A 21,375-nucleotide genomic window follows, 5' to 3' on the forward strand; every position below is an offset into this window, starting at 1 on the left:
TCAGCTAGCTGTTTCCTGCTCCATGTAGCTTGCTAGCTAGCCAAGTCATTTGCTGTGCATCCTTTATTAATATGTTGTTTCCTAGTCAGGTCAGGAAAATATTTGTCCTCAGATCGAGAGCATCCTGGTTGCATCACCGCCTGTTATGGCAACTGCTCGGTCTCTGACCACAAGGCACTACAAAGGATAATGCTTACGGATTTGCCAAAGACTCCAGCCACCCTAGTCATAGACTGTTCTCTCTGCTACCACATGGCAAGTAGTACTCGAGCACCGAGTCTAGGTCCAAAAGGCTTCTTAACAGCTTCTACCCCCAAGTCATCAGTCTCCTGAACAGCTAATCAAATGGCTACTATTTGCATTGACCCCCCCTTTACGCTGCTTATACTCTCTGTTATTATCTATGCATAGTCACTTTACCTCTACCTATATGTATATATTACCTCAATTACCTCGACTAACCGGTGCCCCCACGCATTGACGCTGTACCGGTACCCCCTGTATGTAGCCTCGTTAGTTATTTTATTGTTGCTCTTTAATTATTTTTTTATTTTTCTATTTTTGTTTATTTTACTAAATACTTTCTTAACACTTTTCTAAAAAAATGCATTGTTGGTTAAGGGCTTGTAAGCAAGCATTTCACTGTACGGTCAACACCTGTTGTATTCGGCGAATGTGACAAATACAATTTGATTTGATTCAATGTTTTGGTTTGAGACATGTATTCCGTGTTTGATTACTGTCAGTTCAATCCCTCTTTGCATTGTGTTGAAGGGGCAAAGTTATTCTACTCATACCGTAAAGACTTTTATCAGTAAAAATGATTAACCTGACAATAATTACGTGAGGGTTTAATTATAAAACAATGCACAGGCCATGTTAGGATAATGGTTCAAGATAATCGGATAATTGTTCTGAAGAAAATGTTTTGAAGTACGAAATTACCAATTAAAAGTAAACCTGTGACAACTTGATCAAGCTTATGAATATGTAAAACTGCATAATGATGGCAGAAACACTACATGCACCGATCAACACACATTGACACACCCAGTCATCCATTCACACACACACAGGGAAAGAGTTTAACAAGTAATTAGGAACAGCAAGCGTGTGCTATTGGCTTGGGTTTCAGTATGAGGTCCACTTGCCTCCTTTTCTTGAGTGCTCCCACACTGCTCGCGGGCGTCGAGCATCTGCGTGGCGAGGCGCTAAAATAGAAACTGGTTCTATTTGTGACGCTCAACGAGCTGCAAGTCCGGCCTCTCCCATCTCCTCATAGGTTTTTAGGAGCATATACCCATGTGGGTGATTGACAGATTAATTTAGGTCCACACTCTGATAAGTTGTAGTAATTTGTATGTATTTTTGATTTCACCTTTATTTAACCAGTTAGACCAGTTGAGAACAAGTTCTCATTTACAACTGCGACCTGGTCAAGATAAAGCAAAGCAGCGCGACACAAACAACAACACAGTTGCACATGGAATAAACAAGCGTACAGTCAATAACACAATAGAACAAATAAAGTCTATATACAGTGTGTGTAAATGGCATGTGGAGGTAAGGCAATAAATAGGCCATAGTAGCGAAGTAATTCCAATTTAGCAAATTAACACTGGAGTGATAGATGTGCAGATGATGATGAGCAAGTAGAAATACTGATGTGCAAAAGAGCAGAAAAGTAAATAAAAACAATATGGGGATGTGGTAGGTAGATTGGATGGGCTATTTACAGATAGGCTATGTACAGCTGCAGCGATCAGTTAGCTGCTCAGATTGCTGATGTTTAAAGTTAGTGAGGGAAATATAAGTCTCCAGCTTCAGCAATTTTTGCAATTCGTTCCAGTCATTGGCAGCAGAGAATTGGAAGGATAGGCGGCCAAAGGAAGTGTTGGATTTGGGGACGGCCAGTGAGAAATACCTGCTGGACCATGTGCTACGGGTGGGTGTTGTTATCGTGACCAGTGGGCTGAGATAAGACGGAGCTCTACCTAGCAAAGACTTATAGATGACCTGGAGCCAGTGGGTCTGGCGACGAATATGTAGCGAGGGCCAGCCAACTACAGCATACAGGTCACAGTGGTGGGTGATGTATGGGGCTTTGGTGACAAAACAGATGGCAGTGTGATAGACTGCATCCAGTTTGCTGAGTAGAGTGTTGGAGGCTATTTTGTAAATGACATCGCCGAAGTCGAGGATCGGTAGGATAGTCAGTTTTACGAGGGTATGTTTAGCGACGTGAGTGAAGGAGACTTTGTTGCGAACTAGGAAGCCGATTCTAGATTTGATTTTGGATTGGTCTAGCCAGACACCTAGGTATTTGTAGATTTCCACATATTCTAAGTCAGAACCGTACAGAGTAGTGATGCTAGTCGGGCGGGCAGGTGCGGGCAGCGATCGGTTAAAGAGCAAGCATTTAGTTTTACTAGCGTTTAAGAGCAGTTGGACGCCACGGAAGGAGTGTTGTATGGCATTGAAGCTCGCTTGGAGGTTTGTTAACACAGTGTCCAAAGAAGGGCCAGATGTATACAGAATGGTATCGTCTGCATAGAGGTGGATCAGGGAATCACCCACAGCAAGAGCGACATCGTTGATATATACAGAGAAAAGAGTCGGCCCGAGAATTGAACCCTGTGGTACCCCCATGGAGACTGCCAGAGGTCCGGACAACAGGCCCTCCGATTTGACACACTGAACTCTATTAGAGAAGTAGTTGGTGAACCAGGCTAGGCAGTCATTTGAGAAACCAAGGCTGTTGAGTCTGCCGATAAGAATATGGTGATTGACAGAGTCGAAAGCCTTGGCCAGGTCGATGAAGACGGCTGCACAGTACTGTCTTTAATCGATAGCAGTTATGATATCATTTAGTACATTGAGCGTGGCTGAAGTGCACCCGTGACCAGCTCGGAAACCGGATTGCACAGCGGGAGAAGGTACGGTGGGATTCGAAATGGTCAGTGATCCGTTTATTAACTTGGCTTTCGAAGACTTTAGAAAGGCAGCGCAGGATGGATATAGGTCTATAACAGTTTGGGTCTAGAGTGTCCCCCCTTTGAAGAGGGGGATGACCACGGCAGCTTTCCAATCTTTAGGGATCTCAGATGATACGAAAGAGAGGCTGAACAGACTGGTAATAGGGGTTGCAACAATGGCAGCGGATCATTTTAGAAAGAGAGGGTGCAGATTTTCTAACCAAGCTAATTTGTATGGGTCCAGGTTTCGCAACTCTTTCAGAACATCTGCTATCTGGATTTAGGTGAAGGAGAAGCTGGGGAGGCTTGAGCAAGTAGCTGAGGGGGGTGCAGAGCTGTTGGCCAGGGTAGGTGTAGCCAGGAGGAAAGCATGGCCAGCTATAGAGAAATGCTTCTTGAAATTCTCAATTATCGTGGATTTATCAGCGGTGACAGTGTTACCTAGTTTCAGTGCAGTGGGCAGCTGGGAGGAGGTGCTCTTATTCTCCATGGACTTTACAGTGTCCCAAACGTTTTGGAGTTAGAGCTACAGGATGCAAATTTCTGTTTGAAAAAGCTAGCCTTGGCCTGACTGCGTGTATTGGTTCCTGACTTCCCTGAACAGTTGCATATCGCGGGGACTATTCGATGATAGTGCAGTCCGCCACAGGATGTTTTATTGCTGGTCGCGGGCAGTCAGGTCTGGAGTGAACCAAGGGCTATATCTGTTCTTAGTTCTACATGTTTTGAAAGGGGCATGGTTATTTAAGATGGTGAGGAAATTACTTTTCAAGAACGACCAGACATCCTCGACTGACGGGATGTCCTTCCAGGATACCCGAACCAGGTCGATTAGAAAGGCCTGCTCGCAGAAGTGTTTTAGGGAGCGTTTAACAGTGATGAGGGGTGGTCATTTGACTACGGACCCATAGCGGATGCATGCAATGTGGCAGTGATCGCTGAAATCCTGATTGAAAACAGCAGCATTCATCGCCGCTTGCACGGTATGTGCACAAAACAAGACTCCTCGACAAGCTCCGGCTGGTCCCTGGTCCCACATCTCCCTGGACTTTGTCACGGTTCTTCCCCCATCTGATGGCAACACCACCATCCTGACTGTGGTGGATCGATTTTCCAAAGCCTCCCACTTAATTTCTCTCCCCAAACTACCCTCTGCCAAGGAGACGGCCCAGCTCATGGTGCAGCACGTCTTTCAGATCCATGGACTACCAGTCGACATGGTCTCTGACCGGGGCCCTCAGTTCTTGTCTCGGTTCTGGGAGGCGTTCTGCACCCTTATTAGGTCATCGGTCAGCCTGTCCTCCGGATTCCACCCCCAGTCCAATGTCAAAGGCATAATGATTAGATTGCAGCAAAAAGCTGATTCAAGTCTTTGAAAAATGTGCACATTTTAATCAGTCTGGAGAGCACTGATTTGTCCCATGCTATTCAATGCTAATTAAATAATGGCATTTTAACAGAATAAATTGTCAGAAAGGTGACTTTCCGGGAGTGACAGGGAAGACAGTAGGTCCATATGAAGCATTCTTTGAAGTTTGTGATTGGTCGACTTGTTTCCATAGCAGCAGCAGCATTCCAGACAGACTGCTTTTTACTGTCTCTCTCCTCTCAGCAAGGTCGGCCACAGAGAGATCTGTAACTGCCACTCATCTACAGACCCTCGAGGGGAGCGTTTCCATCTCAACAAAAAGAGTTTGTGACACCCTGACCCTCCCTGTACTGTGAACAGAGCCGTCAGGGAGATGAGGGACTCAGGGCCACAGGGTTCATTATAACCAACAGCTGCGTGTGCACAATGGATCCTCCTTAGTCAAAACCTGATATGATGAATCTCTCTTCTACAGTAGCTCCATCTTGCTGAGAGGATAATGTAATTATTTGAATGTGTTGTAACGTCTGAAGCTGAATTTATAATGATGTTTATACCAAGATGTTATAAGAAATCTTTATAATAAGTTCCCGAGTAAATGTTGAAATTATGCATCTCCCCATAACTGTATAACTGTACTCATCCATAAATTGTTGCTTCTGCCTGCAGGGACATTCAAAAAGGGCTCTATATGATGTAACATTGTATTGTACTAACAAATTACATTTAGTAGTAATAGCACTGCATGAAAATTGGATCACAATATATTCCATTCTCATCCCATGTCTGATTCATGCATATACAGTAGTGGTGCATTTGCATCACTATACACGTAGACAATAAACATGTCAAAATCTGTTCACCTTTCTGCCATGCATCTGTCAAATATTAATTTTTATTTCAAAAACATCTTTGGGTTACTAGACGCTCGCGTTATATGCCCATCCACAAAGATGAGTCAATGTTGTCCACAGTTGTAAATAGCAGACAGATCAAACATGCTGATGATGAGAAATCATGGCAGAACACTTAATTGACTCTCCAGGGAATACATCAATCGATAATGTATATTGTATGTAATGCACACCTTTGGATTAGGGACAGACATTTCATGGCACTTCGCTACAGCTATGACCGGAAGGGATTTTCGTAGCAGGTTAGGAAAATGTTTTTCGCTAACCCTAACCCCTTTCCTAACCTTAACCTAATGATCATATTTTCCTAACGTGTTACGAAAAAGTAACTTCTGGTCGTTACTATATCGAAGTGGCGTGAAAATAGTTTATTTCTCTTTTGAATTATACAGTATGTCAAATGTCGAAACTTGTTATCAAAATGCATCCTTCCCTCTGTTGCCCATAACCTAGATGTGGACGTTCAAAAGGAAAACTGAAGGAAACTGAAGTCCCGCCTCTCCCCAATTGATTGGTTGCAGAAGCAATCCCATTGGACGTCAACCTGCCAGTTTCCTGACGAAAGCAATATTTCAGGAAAGGACATCAACGTGGTGAGAAACGTGTTATCAGGTTAACGCTTTTACCTTTCTAGGCTTGTGGTTTAAAGTTCGCGTTTAGCAGTCATATTGCACGGACGAGTAGAGTGAACCTAAATATGTTGTTACTGTTTCAGGTCAGAGGCTTTTGACCGAAAAACAAGGAAAACGTAGCTACATGCTGCTGGCTAGTTAGCTAGTATAGCTAACGTTACACGGTTTGCGTTGCTAGCTACAGTTTCAGCAAAGTTAGTTTAGTATGGTTTAGAAACTGTGGTTTCAATTAAGAGCAAGATCTCTTCATGGTCACACTGATAATCATTAGTTACAATATATCACGTTTCCTGTTTGACGGTTACCTGACGAACGCTCCATTCTCTTATGTCGAGGAACGTTATTGATAACAGATTGCTCGATTTTCTAGCAACAACATTGAGTCACCATCAGTCGATACTTGTAAATTATGAAAACGCTTACGGAGCGGTCGAAATGTACACAATTGTTACTCGGATAAAAATGGCGGAGGTCGTGCTTTTTAAACATTTCAATCAGGGGCAGGGTTTAGTTTTTTTCTTATTTGTCCAGGGGAGGGTCTAGGAGGGTGTCCAAATGTTCCGGTTTGTGCGGGACAGTCCTGCATTTTGGCCCTTTGTCCCATATCCAAACAATTGTCTCGCATTTTATGGGTGGCCCTAGCTTTTTCCTGCGAGATGCTTAAGTAAGTGCTATGTATGTACACTGCTCAAAAAAATAAAGGGAACACTTAAACAATACAATGCAACTCCAAGTCAATCACACTTCTGTGAAATCAAACTGTCCACTTAGGAAGCAACACTGATTGACAATACATTTCACATGCTGTTGTGCAAATGGAATAGACAACAGGTGGAAATTATAGGCAATTAACAAGACACCCCCAATAAAGGAGTGGTTCTGCAGTTTGTGACCACAGACCACTTCTCAGTTCCTATGCTTCCTGGCTGATGTTTTGGTCACTTTTGAATGCTGGCGGTGCTGTCACTAGTGGTAGCATGAGACAGAGTCTACAACCCACACAAGTGGCTCAGGTAGTGCAGCTCATCCAGGATGGCACATCAATGCGAGCTGTGGCAAGAAGGTTTGCTGTGTCTGTCAGCGTAGTGTCCAGACCAAATCAAATTTTATTTGTCACATACACATGGTTAGCAGATGTTAATGCGAGTGTAGCGAAATGCTTGTGCTTCTAGTTCCGACAATGCAGTAATAACCAACAAGTAATCTAACTAACAATTCCAAAACTACTGTCTTGTACACAGTGTGAGGGGATAAAGAATACGTACATAAGGATATATGAATGAGTGATGGTACAGAGCAGCATAGGCAGGATACAGTAGATGGTATCGAGTACAGTATATACATGAGGTGAGTATGTAAACAAAGTGGCATAGTTAAAGTGGCTAGTGATACATGTATTACATAAGGATGCAGTCGATGATATAGAGTACAGTATATACATATGAGATTAATAATGTAGGGTAAGTAACATTATATAAGGTAGCATTGTTTGAAGTGGCTAGTGATATATTTGCATCATTTCCCATCAATTCCCATTATTAAAGTGGCTGGAGTTGAGTCACTCAATGTTAGTGGTGGCTGTTTAACAGTCTGATGGCCTTGAGATAGAAGCTGTTTTTCAGTCTCTCGGTCCCAGCTTTGATGCACCTGTACTGACCTCGCCTTCTGGATGATAGCGGGGTGAACAGGCAGTGGCTCGGGTGGTTGATGTCCTTGATGATCTTTATGGCCTTCCTGTAACATCGGGTGGTGTAGGTGTCCTGGAGGGCAGGTGGTTTGCCCCCGGTGATGCGTTGTGCAGACCTCACTACCCTCTGGAGAGCCTTACGGTAGTGGGCGGAGCAGTTGCCGTACCAGGCGGTGATACAGCCCGCCAGGATGCTCTCGATCGTGCATCTGTAGAAGTTTGTGAGTGCTTTTGGTGACAAACCGAATTTCTTCAGCTTCCTGAGGTGAATGGAGGCGCTACCAGGAGATGTGGAGGAGGCCGTAGGAGGGCAACAACCCAGCAGCAGGACCGCTACCTCCACCTTTGTGCAAGGAGGAGCAATGCCAGAGCCCAGCAAAATGACCTCCAGCAGGCCACAAATGTGCATGTGTCTGCTCAAACGGTCAGAAACAGACTCCATGAGGGTGGTATGAGGGCCCGACGTCCACAATTGGGGGTTGTGCTTACAGCCCAACACCGTGCAGGACGTTTGGCATTTGCCAGAGAACACCAAGATTGGCAAATTCGCCACTGGCGCCCTGTGCTCTTCACAGATGAAAGCAGGTTCACACTGAGCCCACATGACAGTCTGGAGACGCAGTGGAGAACGTTCTGCTGCCTGCAACATCCTCCAGCATGACCGGTTTGGCGGTGGGTCGGTCATGGTGTGGGGTGGCATTTCTTTGGGGGGCCGCACAGCCCTCCATGTGTTCGCCAGAGGTAGCCTGACTGCCATTAGGTACCGAGATGAGATCCTCAGACCCCTTGTGAGACCATATGCTGGTGCGGTTGGCCCTGGGTTCCTCCTAATGCAAGACAATGCTAGACCTCATGTGGCTGGAGTGTGTCAGCAGTTCCTGCAAGAGGAAGGCATTGATGCTATGGACCGCCTGTTCCCCAGACCTGAATCCAATTGAGCACATCTGGGACATCATGTCTCGCTCCATCCACCAACTCCACGTTGCACCACAAACTGTCCAGGAGTTGGCGGATGCTTTAGTCCAGGTCTGGGAGGAGATCCCTCAGGAGACCATCTGCCACCTCATCAGGAGCATGCCCAGGCGTTGTAGGGAGGTCATACAGGCACGTGGAGGCCACACACACTACTGAGCCTCATTTTGACTTGTTTTAAGGACATTACATCAAAGTTGGATCAGCCTGTAGTGTGGTTTTCCACTTTAATTTTGAGTGTGACTCCAAATCCAGAACTCCATGGGTTGATAAATTTGATTTCCATTGATCATTTTTGTGTGATTTTGTTGTCAGCACATTCAACTATGTAAAGAAAAAAGTATTTAATAAGAATATTTCATTCATTCAGATCTAGGATGTGTTATTTTAGTGTTCCCTTTATTTTTTTGAGCAGTGTGTATTAAGCTGATCATTTTTGTAATCTTATCAACACATTCAATCTCTATAACCGTCTCTTGCAGTCACGTTACACTTCTCCAATCATTGTTGAGATCTGATATTCTGTGTTATATTTCTAAGAAAATGTACTTCCTAAGTTTTTGCACTGCTAGGATGGTGCATATAAAACTAGACTACACTATATTACACCCCCATTGCTGCAATAACAGCCTCCACTCTTCTGGCAAGGCTTTCCACTAGATGTTGGAACATTGCTGAAGGAACTTCCTTCCATTCAGCCACAAGAGCATTAGTGAGGTTGGGCACTGATGTTGGGCGATTAGGCCTGGCTTGCAGTTGGCGTTCCAATTCATCCCAAAGGTGTTTGATGGGGTTGAGATCAGGGCTCTGTGCAGGCCAGTCAAGTTCTTCCACACCGATCAACAAACCATTTCTGTATGGACCTCGCTTTGTGCACAGGGGCATTGTCATGCGGAAACAGGAAAGGCCCTTCCCCAAACTGTTGCCTTAAAGTTGAAGCACAGAATTGTCTAGAAAGTCATTGTATGCTGTAGCGTTAAGATTTCCCTTCACTGGAACTAAGGGGCCTAGCCTGAACCATGAAGAACAGCCCCAGACCATTATTCCTCCTCCACCAAACTTTATAGTTGGCACTATGCATGGGGGCAGGTAGCGTTTTCCTGGCATCCGTCAAAACCAGATTCGTCCGTCGAACTGCCATATGGTGTAGCGTGATATATCACTCTAGAGAACACGTTTCCACTGCTCCAGAGTCAAATGGTGGCAAGCTTTACACCACTCCAGCCAATGCTTGGCATTGCGCATGGTGAGCTTAGGCTTGTGTGCGGCTGCTCAGCCATGAAAACCCATTTCATGAAGCTCCCGACAAACAGTTCTTGTGCTGATGTTGCTTCCAGAGGCAGTTTGGAATTCGGTAGTGAGTGTTGCAACCGAGGACAGACAATGTCTGACATTGAGGCAGTGCTACAACCTTTTATTGCAGAGGAGAAGTACAGTAATGTGATTATGTCACAATCAATTGACGTTCAACATTTTAACAGGTTATTAAACAACATACTATCTATAAATTAGTCAGGAGCAAACCTGACTTATTTAGGCTATAATATTATTATTATTATTTCAAGGCTATAGCTTGCCATTTTAAGAAATCATTTGTGAAGCGTTTGTGACAGCTATAAGCTGGCAGGAGCGCTCAGCATTTCAACAACAGCGTTTCAACACGACTATAAATGTTGCATTTAGGCTGTTAAAATGAAATTGGATTGAACCAAATGCCTTATTAGGCATACATTCATTCTACAGTGCCATTGAATTCTCTTTTAGAAACAGGAGTTTGGCCTGTCTTTGGTTTGAGGAGCATACGTGAGCTATTCATGCTTAGTTTGTTAATTTAGCCTAGCAAATGCTCTTATATTCCCATGCCCTGATCACAGTCAACACATCTATTTTGTAACAATATCATGGAATAGAAATGATAGTTTCCCAAGTGAATCTTTTTACAAGTGCATAGACACTGAGTATACCAAACATTAGGAAAAACTTCCTAATATTGAGGTGCACCCTCCTCCCCCTTTTGCCCTCAGAACAGCCTCAATATGTCGGGGCATGGACTCTACCAGGTGTCGAAAGAACGTTCCACAGGGATGCTGGCCCATGTTGACTCCAATCCTTCCCACAGTTGTCAAGTTGGCTGGATGTCCTTTGGGTGGTGGACCATTATTGATACACACAGGAAACCTTTGAGTGTGAAAAATCCAGCAGCGTTGCAGTTCTTGACACATAAACCGGTGCGCATGGCACCTACTACCCTATCCTGTTCAAAGGCGCGTACATTTTTTTTGTCTTGTTGATTTACCCTCTGAATGACACATACACTCTCCACGTCTCAAGGCTTAAAAATCCTTCTTTAACCTGCCTCCTCCCCTTCATCTACATTGATTGAAGTGGATTTAACAACTGACATCAATAAGGGATCATAGCTTTCACCTGGATTCACCTGGTCAGTCTGTCATGGAAATAGGTGTTCTTAATGTTTTGTACACTGTGTAGGCCTACTTTAAAGTATACGGCTGCTGTGTTAAAAAAAACTAATGACGTTTTCTAATTCATTGATGATCAGATACTTCAGATGTAACTGGTTCTGTTGTCGCTTAATTCTTACAGTTGACGGACAACTTTAAATCTGTTCCAGACTTAGACTATCCTCTTTTTTAACAATGGCCTGTATAGAAATCACAACGTCTGGTGCTGCAGCATGCGCTCATTCGTTGTCATGATGCTCTGTTGTGGAACTTGCGTACAGTCGTGTAAAATGACATGGAATTGAATGAAATGCGTTTATAAAATGCCATTTTTTTCACGGACCGCAAATTAGATGATAGATTCATGCAGTGCTTTTACTAAAATGGTGATCATTTCACCCTTGTCTGCGGTGGTCTGCAAATCAACAATCTTCTGGCTACTTTTCCATGTAATGCTTACAAAACAAATTTTCTAAAACTTCATATGGAAGGCTCTGGTCTGACCTAAGAGTGAGAGTATATGGTAGGCAAGTTCTCTGCTATTCATTTTATGTTTTAATGATTTGGTATGGGGGCGGGTGTCACTTGTTTTTCAAGTGTTCAGGGAGGGTCGGGTAAAATGATATTTGACTAAATAAAGGGAGGGCCATCCATTTTTATTTCAGAGTTCAGACTTCCTCCAGGTATCCGTCATTATAAATAACATACAGTCCCTTACCTGTAACCTACCTATGTTTGTCCTGTACAACTGCGGTTCTTCTGCGTGGGTGCTGAAATTCATACTTTTTTAAATAAAAATGTTGGTGGTTGTATTCAGTAAAAGTTTTTATTAAAAGTATGAATTTCAGCACCTCGCATAAGGGCCACAGTTATACAGGACAAACAAGTGTTTATAGAATTTACATTTTTACAAGTATTGACTGATGGTGACTTAATGTTGTTGCTAGCAAATCGCTCGACCAGGTATCAATACTCAACTCTGCCTCGATATAAGAGAATGGAGTTGAGCGTTCCTCAGCTAGTTGAGGGTCTGTCTATCTGTTGTAACGTTAGGTCCTATGCTCTGATTCATTTATTCAAAATTAATAGTTTGACATTGGGTTGACTTTGACTGTTTTAGCATATGACTGTTGTAATGGGTTTGACATTGTGGGGCAGAACCACCACAGAGTCATTCCACTATCTTTGGCAGGATACATCCATAACTGCCCAATATCAATTTCATAACACAGTGTAGGTTGATCCACTGGGTGGCGATCAAGATCATGTTTTTAATCCTCAGAAATGTTACACCATGTATTTTCTCTGGCTACCGTTGATCATTCCTTGACAATGGCAGTTGTGCTTTTAATAGAGTATCTTATTTCGAATTCCTAATTCATATTATCGTTGAGCTCTAAAATGGAGCCTGGATGCATGAGCATGATTGTCGTCATTATGGGAGATTAGCAGATAATCCCCGGATCTCTAAACTGTCACTAATTACTCTGACATTTACCCTCTCAGCGTAATTGCTCCCCTATTGAAGAGGTGCATTAATCATCATATTCTTACTACAGTACCGCCCTTTATATTTGCACAGCAGAACGGTTTGAGGGATGGCGGGTCCCAGAAAGATTGCATCATTTCGCCTGCCTCCCCTGCCCACCATTGGGGAGGTAATCAAACTGTACAACCTGCGAGCAGAGAAACAGCTGTCCCAGAACTTTCTACTGGACATGAGGCTCACAGGTGAGTCAGCTGCCTCCTCTAGCTGCAATGCACCAACACCTGGTACACTGTGTCTTCTACACAATGAGGACGCGATGATGTTTTTCCTTCCCCCTGTTCACATCACATTTAGTGTACTGGACTGAAGTGCCCACATAGGCTTGTCCACAAGCAGCAGACACTACCGATGTGATTCTATCAGTGATGCAGTGCTGCAGATCTGATCTGGTGCCCTTGAACAAGGTTTCTGTTTTAGATAAAAGCATTAAAGAAGCATAGCCAGCTTTGCCAAGGAGAGCTGGGAGCCAGGCATATGCCTATGCTAAAATACAGTGCCACTACCCTCCTTTATTTAGCCTGCAAGTCATATACATATGGAAGCCACTATTCTTGAATATCAGAATGTCATAATAAAAGATGCATAGTGCATTGATACAGGTAACTGCCAAAATAAAGGAAACACCAACATAGTGATTTAATAGGGTGTTGGGCCACCAGAACAGATTCAATGCTTAGGGCCCAATTACATTTATTGTTATTATTATTTATTTATTTATTATTTATTTATTTATTACATTATTGTTTCCTGTAATTTGGCAGTTATTTGTACATTGTTCACCTTTATTATATCCAACCCATTCCAATGTGAGTAAGTAGTACACCCTGGTCGCTGTGTGTTTTCTCAACTTGTGTAGATAAGATTGTGCGCCAGGCAGGCAGTCTGAGGGACGCCCATGTGTGCGAGGTGGGTCCTGGACCTGGAGGTCTGACCCGCTCCATCCTCAACGCTGGGGCTGCAGACCTGCTGGTGGTGGAGAAGGACAACCGCTTTATACCTGGACTAAAGGTACCTAACAGGAGAACATGCAGGAAAGGGTTGTCTTTCAAATAATTATAGAAATTAGAAACGGTAAAGTAGTTTTTAAATTCTCAAGTACCTGTAAGATGCCATGTCCGTTTCCTCAGCTCTTGTCTGAAGCAGCACCAGGGAAGCTCAGGGTTGTCCATGGTGACATACTCACATACAGAATGGACAGAGGATTCCCAGAAGTCATAACCAAGACATGGGAGGATGGTGAGTGAGATGAAAAAGTAGATAGGTAGATTTGTCACTTGCCTGGTTGATGGAAGTGCCTACTAGATTGCTTTATGTCTGGAACAATAAGTACATTGATTTTGTGCCATGTTTTGCAACATGCAACAGTGTTGTTGACAACATCTGTCCCTGCTCAGATCCACCGGACCTGCATATCATAGGGAACCTTCCCTTCAGTGTGTCCACTCCTCTCATCATCAAGTGGCTGGAGAACATATCCAACAGAACTGGACCCTTTGTTTACGGCCGGACCAGACTGACCCTTACCTTCCAGAAAGAGGTGGCAGAAGTATGTGTGCTGTCCAGTACTGTTTATTCTCACTCAGACGGTTTTCCTGAATTTCCATTTGTATTATTCAGCGATGATCTACTGTTCAGGGGTATAAATTATACAGACCGAATATGTTGGGTTCTCCTCTCCAGAGGTTGACAGCCAGCACAGCCAGCAGACAGAGGAGTCGTCTGTCCATCATGGCCCAGTACCTCTGTACTGTAAAGAGCTGCTTCACTATCCCAGGACGGGCCTTCATCCCCAAACCTGAGGTAGGACCCCACGCTCTGCTTTACTCTGCCCACTACACACGCACACACCATCTTAGCTGTATATCATAGATGATAATGACAATTCTCCATGGTGACAAAGATGATGATGACAAAAATCCAGACCGCGATAAATTGACAATTATTTGCGATAATGATAAATCTGCTCTAAATTACGATCAATTATTTTTTGGGGAGGTGCTACAGCTGGGCGATATGGACAAAAAGTAATAGAACTGTTTTTTGCTCGATAACAACAAATACAATGATAACGTTTTAATGGACAGTTACTTAGCGGCAGAGCCCGAGATCTTTTTTTTCCAGTGTCAAGTAAGACAACTGAAATGGTCTATGATTAAAAAAATTAAGCTATTTCATCGAACATATCCAGGAAATATATGATTATATTTTGATGTGCAACCTGTCAAAATTGGATCCAGAATTAGCAGACTTCTTTTTGGCATCTTTGTGCATATTGGTCTATAAGCTACACTGAGTGTACAAAACATTATGAACACCTGCTCTTTCTATGAGATAGATTGACCAGGTGAAAGCTATGATCCCTTATTGATGTCACCTGTTAAATCCACTTCAAAGCAGTGTAGATGAAGGGGACAGGTTAAATAAGGAGTTTTAAGCCTTGAGACTGTTTAGACATGGATTGTGTATGTGTGCCATTCAGATGGTGAAGGGGCAAGACAAACATATTGAAGTGCCATTTCAACTGGGTATGGTAGTAGGTGCCAGGCGCACCGGTTTGTGTGTCAAGAACTGCAACACTGCTGGGCATCAAAACGATACTAACTACAGCCTACTCCAGTTGTAAATGGGTGCCGTGAACTCAATATTAAGAGGTGAGAAATGCATGATATACTCCCAGAAAGCTGTGACTTTCCTCTAGAGGTCGACCGATTAATCAGAATGGCCGATTAATTAGGGCCGATTTCAAGTATTTTTGGGCGCCGATTTGCCGAATAGTTTTTTTATACCTTTTTATTTAACTAGGCAAGTCAGTTAAGAACACATTCTTATTTTCAATGACGGTCTAGGAACGGTGGGTTAACTGCCTCGTTCAGGGGCAGAACGACAGATTTTCACCTTGTCAGCTCAGGGGATCCAATCTTGCAACCTTACAGTTAACTAGTCCAATGCAATAACGACCTGCCTCTCTCTCGTTGCACTCCACAAGGAGACTGCCTGTTACGCGAATGCAGTAAGCCAAGGTAAGTTGCTAGCTAGCATTAAACTTATCTTATAAAAAACAATCAATCATAATCACTAGTTAACTACACATGTTTGATGATATTACTAGATATTATCTAGCGTGTCCTGCGTTGCATATAATCTGACTGAGCATACAAGTATCTAAGTATCTGACTGAGCGGTGGTAGGCAAAAACAGGCACGTAAACATTCATTCAAACAGCACTTTTGTGCGTTTTGCCAGCAGCTCTTCGTTGTGTGTCAAGCATTGCGCTGTTTATGACTTCAAACCTATCAACTCCCGAGATGAGGCTGGTGTAACCGATGTGAAATGGCTAGCTAGTTAGCGCGCGATAATAGCGTTTCAAACGTCACTTGCTCTGAGCCTTCTAGTAGTTGTTCCCCTTGCTCTGCATGAGTAACGCTGCTTCGATGGTGGCTGTTGTCGTTGTGTTGCTGGTTCAAGCGCAGGGAGGAGCGAGGAGAGGGATGGAAGCTATACTGTTACACTGGCAATACTAAAGTGCCTAGAAGAACATCCAATAGTCAATGGTTAATGAAATACAAATGGTATAGAGGGAAATAGTCCTATAATTCCTATAATAACTACAACTTAAAACTTCTTACCTGGGAATATTGACGACTCATGTTAAAAGGAACCACCAGCTTTCATATGTTCTCATGTTCTGAGCAAGGAACTTAAACGTTAACTTTCTTACATAGCACATATTGCACTTTTACTTTCTTCTCCAACACTTTGTTTTTGCATTATTTAAACCAAATTTAACATGTTTCATTATTTACTTGAGGCTAAATAGATTTTATTGATGTATTATATTAAGTTAAAATAAGTGTTCATTCAGTATTGTTGTAATTGTCATTATTATATAAAAAAAAAAAATAATAATAATTAAAAACATTACTTTTTTTATTTAAAAAAAAAAAAAAATTTAATCGGCCGATTAATCGGTATCGGCTTTTTTGGTCCTCCAATAATCGGTATCGGCGTTGAAAAATCATAGTCGGTCAACCTCTACTCTCCTCCCTGGAACTAGAACAACAGTAGCTGCTTTGAAAACTGCCTTTCCAGCAATACCCCTTTAAGCAACGGTCACATGCCTGTGCTGCTCAGAATGCATCTCTCCCTCCTCCGTGCGCACAGTGGGGAGAGGGAATGAGAGTCAGCAGGCGACAGTGAAACAGGGACAGGCAGATATTTTCAAAGTAGGAATCAACACAATGCATATATTGCCGTTGACCATATAATGGTTTTAGAACAATCTACAGAAACGTTGTGTAGCAAGTCGCAGAAAATGACCAACGTAAGCAAAATGCTTTGGAAAGAGGAAGGCCGTGTTGGTATAAGTCATTTTTTTGGTATATCGTCCCAGCTCTTAAACCTTACCCTTGTTCAAAACACTAACCGTAACTTTAACAAGCCGTTGGTTATCAACAGATAGTTTGTTGATAGTCTGTTAGAGCATCTACAGACGGATAGTCCGGACTATCCACATAACGTGTGGCCCCTGTTTACTCTCTGTTCTCCTCTTCCTCCATTGCCCCCATTTCTTTGTCATTCAAGTCTTTCTGCTACTGTCACTTGACTCTTTGAGACACGTACAGTACAAGGGTTCATTACGGCTGCGTTAAATCAATGTTGTCTCAGAAGTGTCTTCGGAATTGTGACAATTGGGTAATTATGCCTGGTGGGTATTTGAGATGCAGTGCTATCACACAGAGCAGTAATGAGAGCTCGATCCCTTTCACAGTCTTAGGTCTGTGAAACTGGTGAGGGGAATGATTATTATGTACAATTATAGGCCTATGATACAGACTACAGAGAATGATGTTTCTCTGTTCTTGGGGATGGGCTTTAGGTTGGACTTGGGTCCCCTGAAGAAGTTGTCCCTCTTTGAAAGCCCTCTGTTAGTAAATATTTCATCTGTATGGAATGGATGGAGTAAGGGAAGAACAGAGGAGCAGTGAAGTGAATGAAACTAGGGCTGATTGTTCATTCTCTTAGAAGAAATAGCTTCAATGATTATTTTATCACGCTGAGGCGGCTTTTACTCTATCTCTGTGTGTTCTTGTGTGTGTGTCCGAGTGTGTCTAAATGTACACGTGCCATGCGTGTATGTGGGTCTGAGTAGTATGTGTTTGTGCTGCAGTTGTTCATTTGTGCTCATGCATGGTTATGTAGGGTATCCGTGATTTTAAGTTTCAGTCATTTAGCAGACGCTCTTATCCAGACCAACTTAGTTAGTGCATTAATCTTAAGATACAGTAGCTAGGTGGGAGAATCACATATCACAGGCAACATTTTTTTCTCAAAGTAGCTGTCAGTAGAGTCAGAGCTAGAAGGGGGGGATCAAGGGCAAGTGCTGGCTAAGTGTTATTTATTTTTTGTGTGGGGGGGGGGGGGGTCGAGGTGAGGAGGAGGATAATTTAAGGTACTGTTTGAAGAGGTAGGGTTTCAGATGTTCTCGGAAGATAGGCAAGGACTCTGCTGTCCTAGCTTCATGGGGAAGCTGATTCCACCATTGGGGTGCCAGGACAGAGAAGAGTTGAGCGGGAGCTGTCCTCCCATAGGGGTGGGAGGGCCAAGAGACCTGAGGTGGCAGAACGGAGTACTCGGGTTGGGGTGTAGGGTTTGAGCATAGCCTGAAGGTAGGGAGGGGCAGTTCCTCTTGCTATTCCATAGGTAAGCACCATGGTCTTGTAGTGGATGCAAGCTTTCAACTGGAAGCCAGTGGAGTGTGTGGAGGAGCAGGGTGATGAGAGAACTTGAAAGGGAAGGTTGAAAAACAGGCGGGCTTCTGCGTTCTGGATAGTTGCAGGGGTTTGATGGCACAAGCGGGGAGCCCAGCCAACAGCGAGTTGCGGATGTTGTAGGGCAGGTATGTTGTAGGGCAGGTATTCCCAAACTGGGGACAATGCCATCGGGGGTACGCCAAATAAAAATGTGATACATTTTTTTTTTTTTTACGGGGCTATACATTTGGGTGAGATTTTTTCACTGCCAAAAATAAAATTAAACCATCTAGTGTTCAGCGAAATAACAACACAATGTCAAATACAGGTAGCCTAGTCAAATAATTAATAAAGAGTACCTGAATCTAGGATTACAGGGACTCTCTGCAACTATATTCAATGTGCGGGACAAAATGGAGGTTATGATAAAGAAGTCTGAGCTATTTTCTGTCTGCATTAACAAGGACAACACACAGGTCTTTCCATCATTGTATGATTTTTTGTGTGCAAATGAACTCACAAATGAACTAATTTGACAATGTCAAATGTGATGTAGCAAAGAACCTGAATGAGCTGGGTGCGAAATTACGCAGGTACTTTCCCGAAACGGATGACACAAACAACTGGATTCGTTATCCCTTTGATGCCCTGCCTCCAGTCCACTTACCGATATCTGAACAAGAGAGCCTCAACGAAATTGCAACAAGCAGTTCTGTGAAAATTTCATCAGAAGCCACTGCCAGATTTCTGGATAGGGCTGCACTCAGAGTATCCTACCTTGGCAAATCGCACTGTTAAGACACTGATGCCCAACTACGTACCTATGTGAGAGTGGATTCTCGGCCCTCACTAGCATGAAATCTAAATACAGGCACAGACTGTGTGTGGAAAAAGACTGAGACTCTCTCCAATACAACCCAACATTGCAGAGTTATGTGCATCCTTTCAAGCACACCCTTCTCATTAACCTGTGGTGAGTTATTCACAGTTATTGATGAACAAATAAGGTTTTATATGTAAGATGGCTAAATGAAGAGAAAAGTCATTGATTATTATTTGTGTCCTGAAGAGCTCTTTGTCACTTCCCACGAGCTGGGTCGTGACAAAAACTCACACTCTTGTCAATTAACTGCTTCTGAGGCAGTACAGTAGTATGAGAGTACATCAGTGGGAGTTATTCGGCCAAGAAATCTACTACTGACCATATCAATGCTAAGAAGCAATGCATACGAGGTAGGATGGGTATTGGAGAGTGAAGCTGTATTGCGGACGGCTGTGTGTCTCTGTCTGGGGAGGCCTGGTGGAGCAGGGTGCGTTCTTAGATAGAGGAGAGCGTTCACATAGCCGAGCTAGACAAATCCAACACATCTAATCTAATTGGTGGTGTTATCTTGCTCTCTCTGTAGCTTTGGATCAATTCATTAATACAGATGAAGGAACATTGCTGCTGCGTAGCTGTAATTATACTCGTCAACAGTTCTAAGAAAATGTGTCACAAAGAATCTGATGCCCCACACAACACACTGCTAACTCCCATTTTTAGAAGCAGGGACCGTGTCAGCCCCCCCCCCCCCCCCCCCCTCACCTTGGTGGTGAAAATGCATTTAATAGTTGTACGCTCTAACCAACAAACAACAATTAATCCATTGAATATTTTAAAACCCAATGGAGAGAAAATGGCAATTAATTAAGTGTTTAATTAAGCAATAAGGCCTGAAGAGGTGTGGTATATGGCCAATATACCACGGCTAAGGGCTATTCTTATGCACAATGCAACACGGAGTGCCTGGTAAAGCCATTAGCCATGGTATATTGGCCATATAACACAACACCCCGAGGTCCCCTATTGCTATTATATAAACTGGTTACCAACGTAATTAAAACAGCAAAAATGAATTTATTTTCATATCTGTCGTCTGATATACTACAGATTTGACCCAATCAGCATTCAGAGCTTGAACCACCCAGTTTATAATACATTTTAACCTGAGGGAAAGAGAGGCACATTGTAGCTGACTGGTGATTAGATGGGAGGAAACATTGAATCCATTTTACATTAGCAGCTGCTGGCCCATATTGACCTGTCGTGAGGAGATGGGCCTTATCCTTTGCATTATCTCACCTTTGGAATTAACGTACTGGCTACCTCTGTAACGTTGGCTGCGTTTAGACAGGCAGCACAATTCTGATATATTTTTTTAACTATTTGGTCTTTTGACCAATCAGATTAGCTCTGGAAAAAGATCTGATGTGATTGGCCAAAAAACCTATTAGTGGAAAAAATGTCAGTTGCGCTGCCTGTCTAAATGTAGACAATGTTACAGAGGTAGCCAGTGCGGTGGTGAATGGCGATACAGGTCATTTGTACATTTTTAAATGACACTACCGTTCAAAAGTTTGGGGTCACTTTGAAATGTCCTTGTTTTTGAAAGAAAAGCACATTTCTTGTCCATTTTTAAAATAACGTCAAATTGATCAGAAATACAGTGTAGACATTGTTAATGTTGTAAAGGACTATTGTAGCTGGAAACGACAGTTTGCGCTGTTCTGTGAAGGGAGTAGTACACAGCGTTGTATGAGATCTTCAGTTTCTTGACAATTTCTCACGTGGAATTGCTTTCATTTCTCAGAACAAGAATAGACTGACGAGTTTCAGAAGACATGTCTTTGTTTCTGGCCATTTTGAGCCTGTTATCGAACCCACAAATGCTGATGCTCCAAATACTCAAATAGTCTAAAGAAGGCCAGTTTTATTGCTTCTTAAATCAGAACAACAGTTTTCAGCTGTGCTAACATAATTGCAAAAGGGTTTTCTAATGATTAATTAGCCTTTTAAAATTATCAACTTGGATTAGCTAACACAACGTGCCATTGGAACACAGAAGTGATGGTTGCTGATAATGGGCCTCTGTACGCCTACGTAGATATTCCATTAGAAATCAGCCTTTCCAGCTACAATAGTCATTTACAACATACAACAGTATCTACACTGTATTTCTGATCAATTCAATGTTATTTTAATGGACAAAAAATTTGCTTTTCTTATAAAAAACAAGGACATTTCT

The 21,375-nt window shown here is 42.9% G+C and overlaps 1 protein-coding gene across 4 annotated transcripts in view; it reads left to right on the forward strand.

The window, feature by feature from the left end:
* The first annotated feature begins 5,793 nt into the window (after window positions 1-5,793).
* LOC139383470 (transcription factor B1, mitochondrial) overlaps window positions 5,794-21,375 on the forward strand; it is a 45,787-nt gene continuing 30,205 nt past the window's right edge. The window contains exons 1-6 of one of the 4 annotated variants that reach the window (XM_071128021.1): window positions 5,794-5,851; window positions 12,597-12,742; window positions 13,417-13,568; window positions 13,688-13,796; window positions 13,955-14,106; window positions 14,241-14,360. In XM_071128021.1, coding sequence (XP_070984122.1) covers window positions 12,610-12,742; window positions 13,417-13,568; window positions 13,688-13,796; window positions 13,955-14,106; window positions 14,241-14,360 — 666 coding nt within the window. In that variant the 5' untranslated portion in view covers window positions 5,794-5,851; window positions 12,597-12,609. Of the gene's footprint in view, window positions 5,871-12,593; window positions 12,743-13,416; window positions 13,569-13,687; window positions 13,797-13,954; window positions 14,107-14,240; window positions 14,361-21,375 lie in introns of all 4 variants that reach the window. The other 3 variants (XM_071128020.1, XM_071128019.1, XM_071128022.1) reach the window with 3 other exon arrangements.

The sequence above is a fragment of the Oncorhynchus clarkii genome, chromosome 25 (genome assembly GCF_045791955.1).
Source record: "Oncorhynchus clarkii lewisi isolate Uvic-CL-2024 chromosome 25, UVic_Ocla_1.0, whole genome shotgun sequence".
NCBI lineage: Eukaryota > Metazoa > Chordata > Actinopteri > Salmoniformes > Salmonidae > Oncorhynchus > Oncorhynchus clarkii.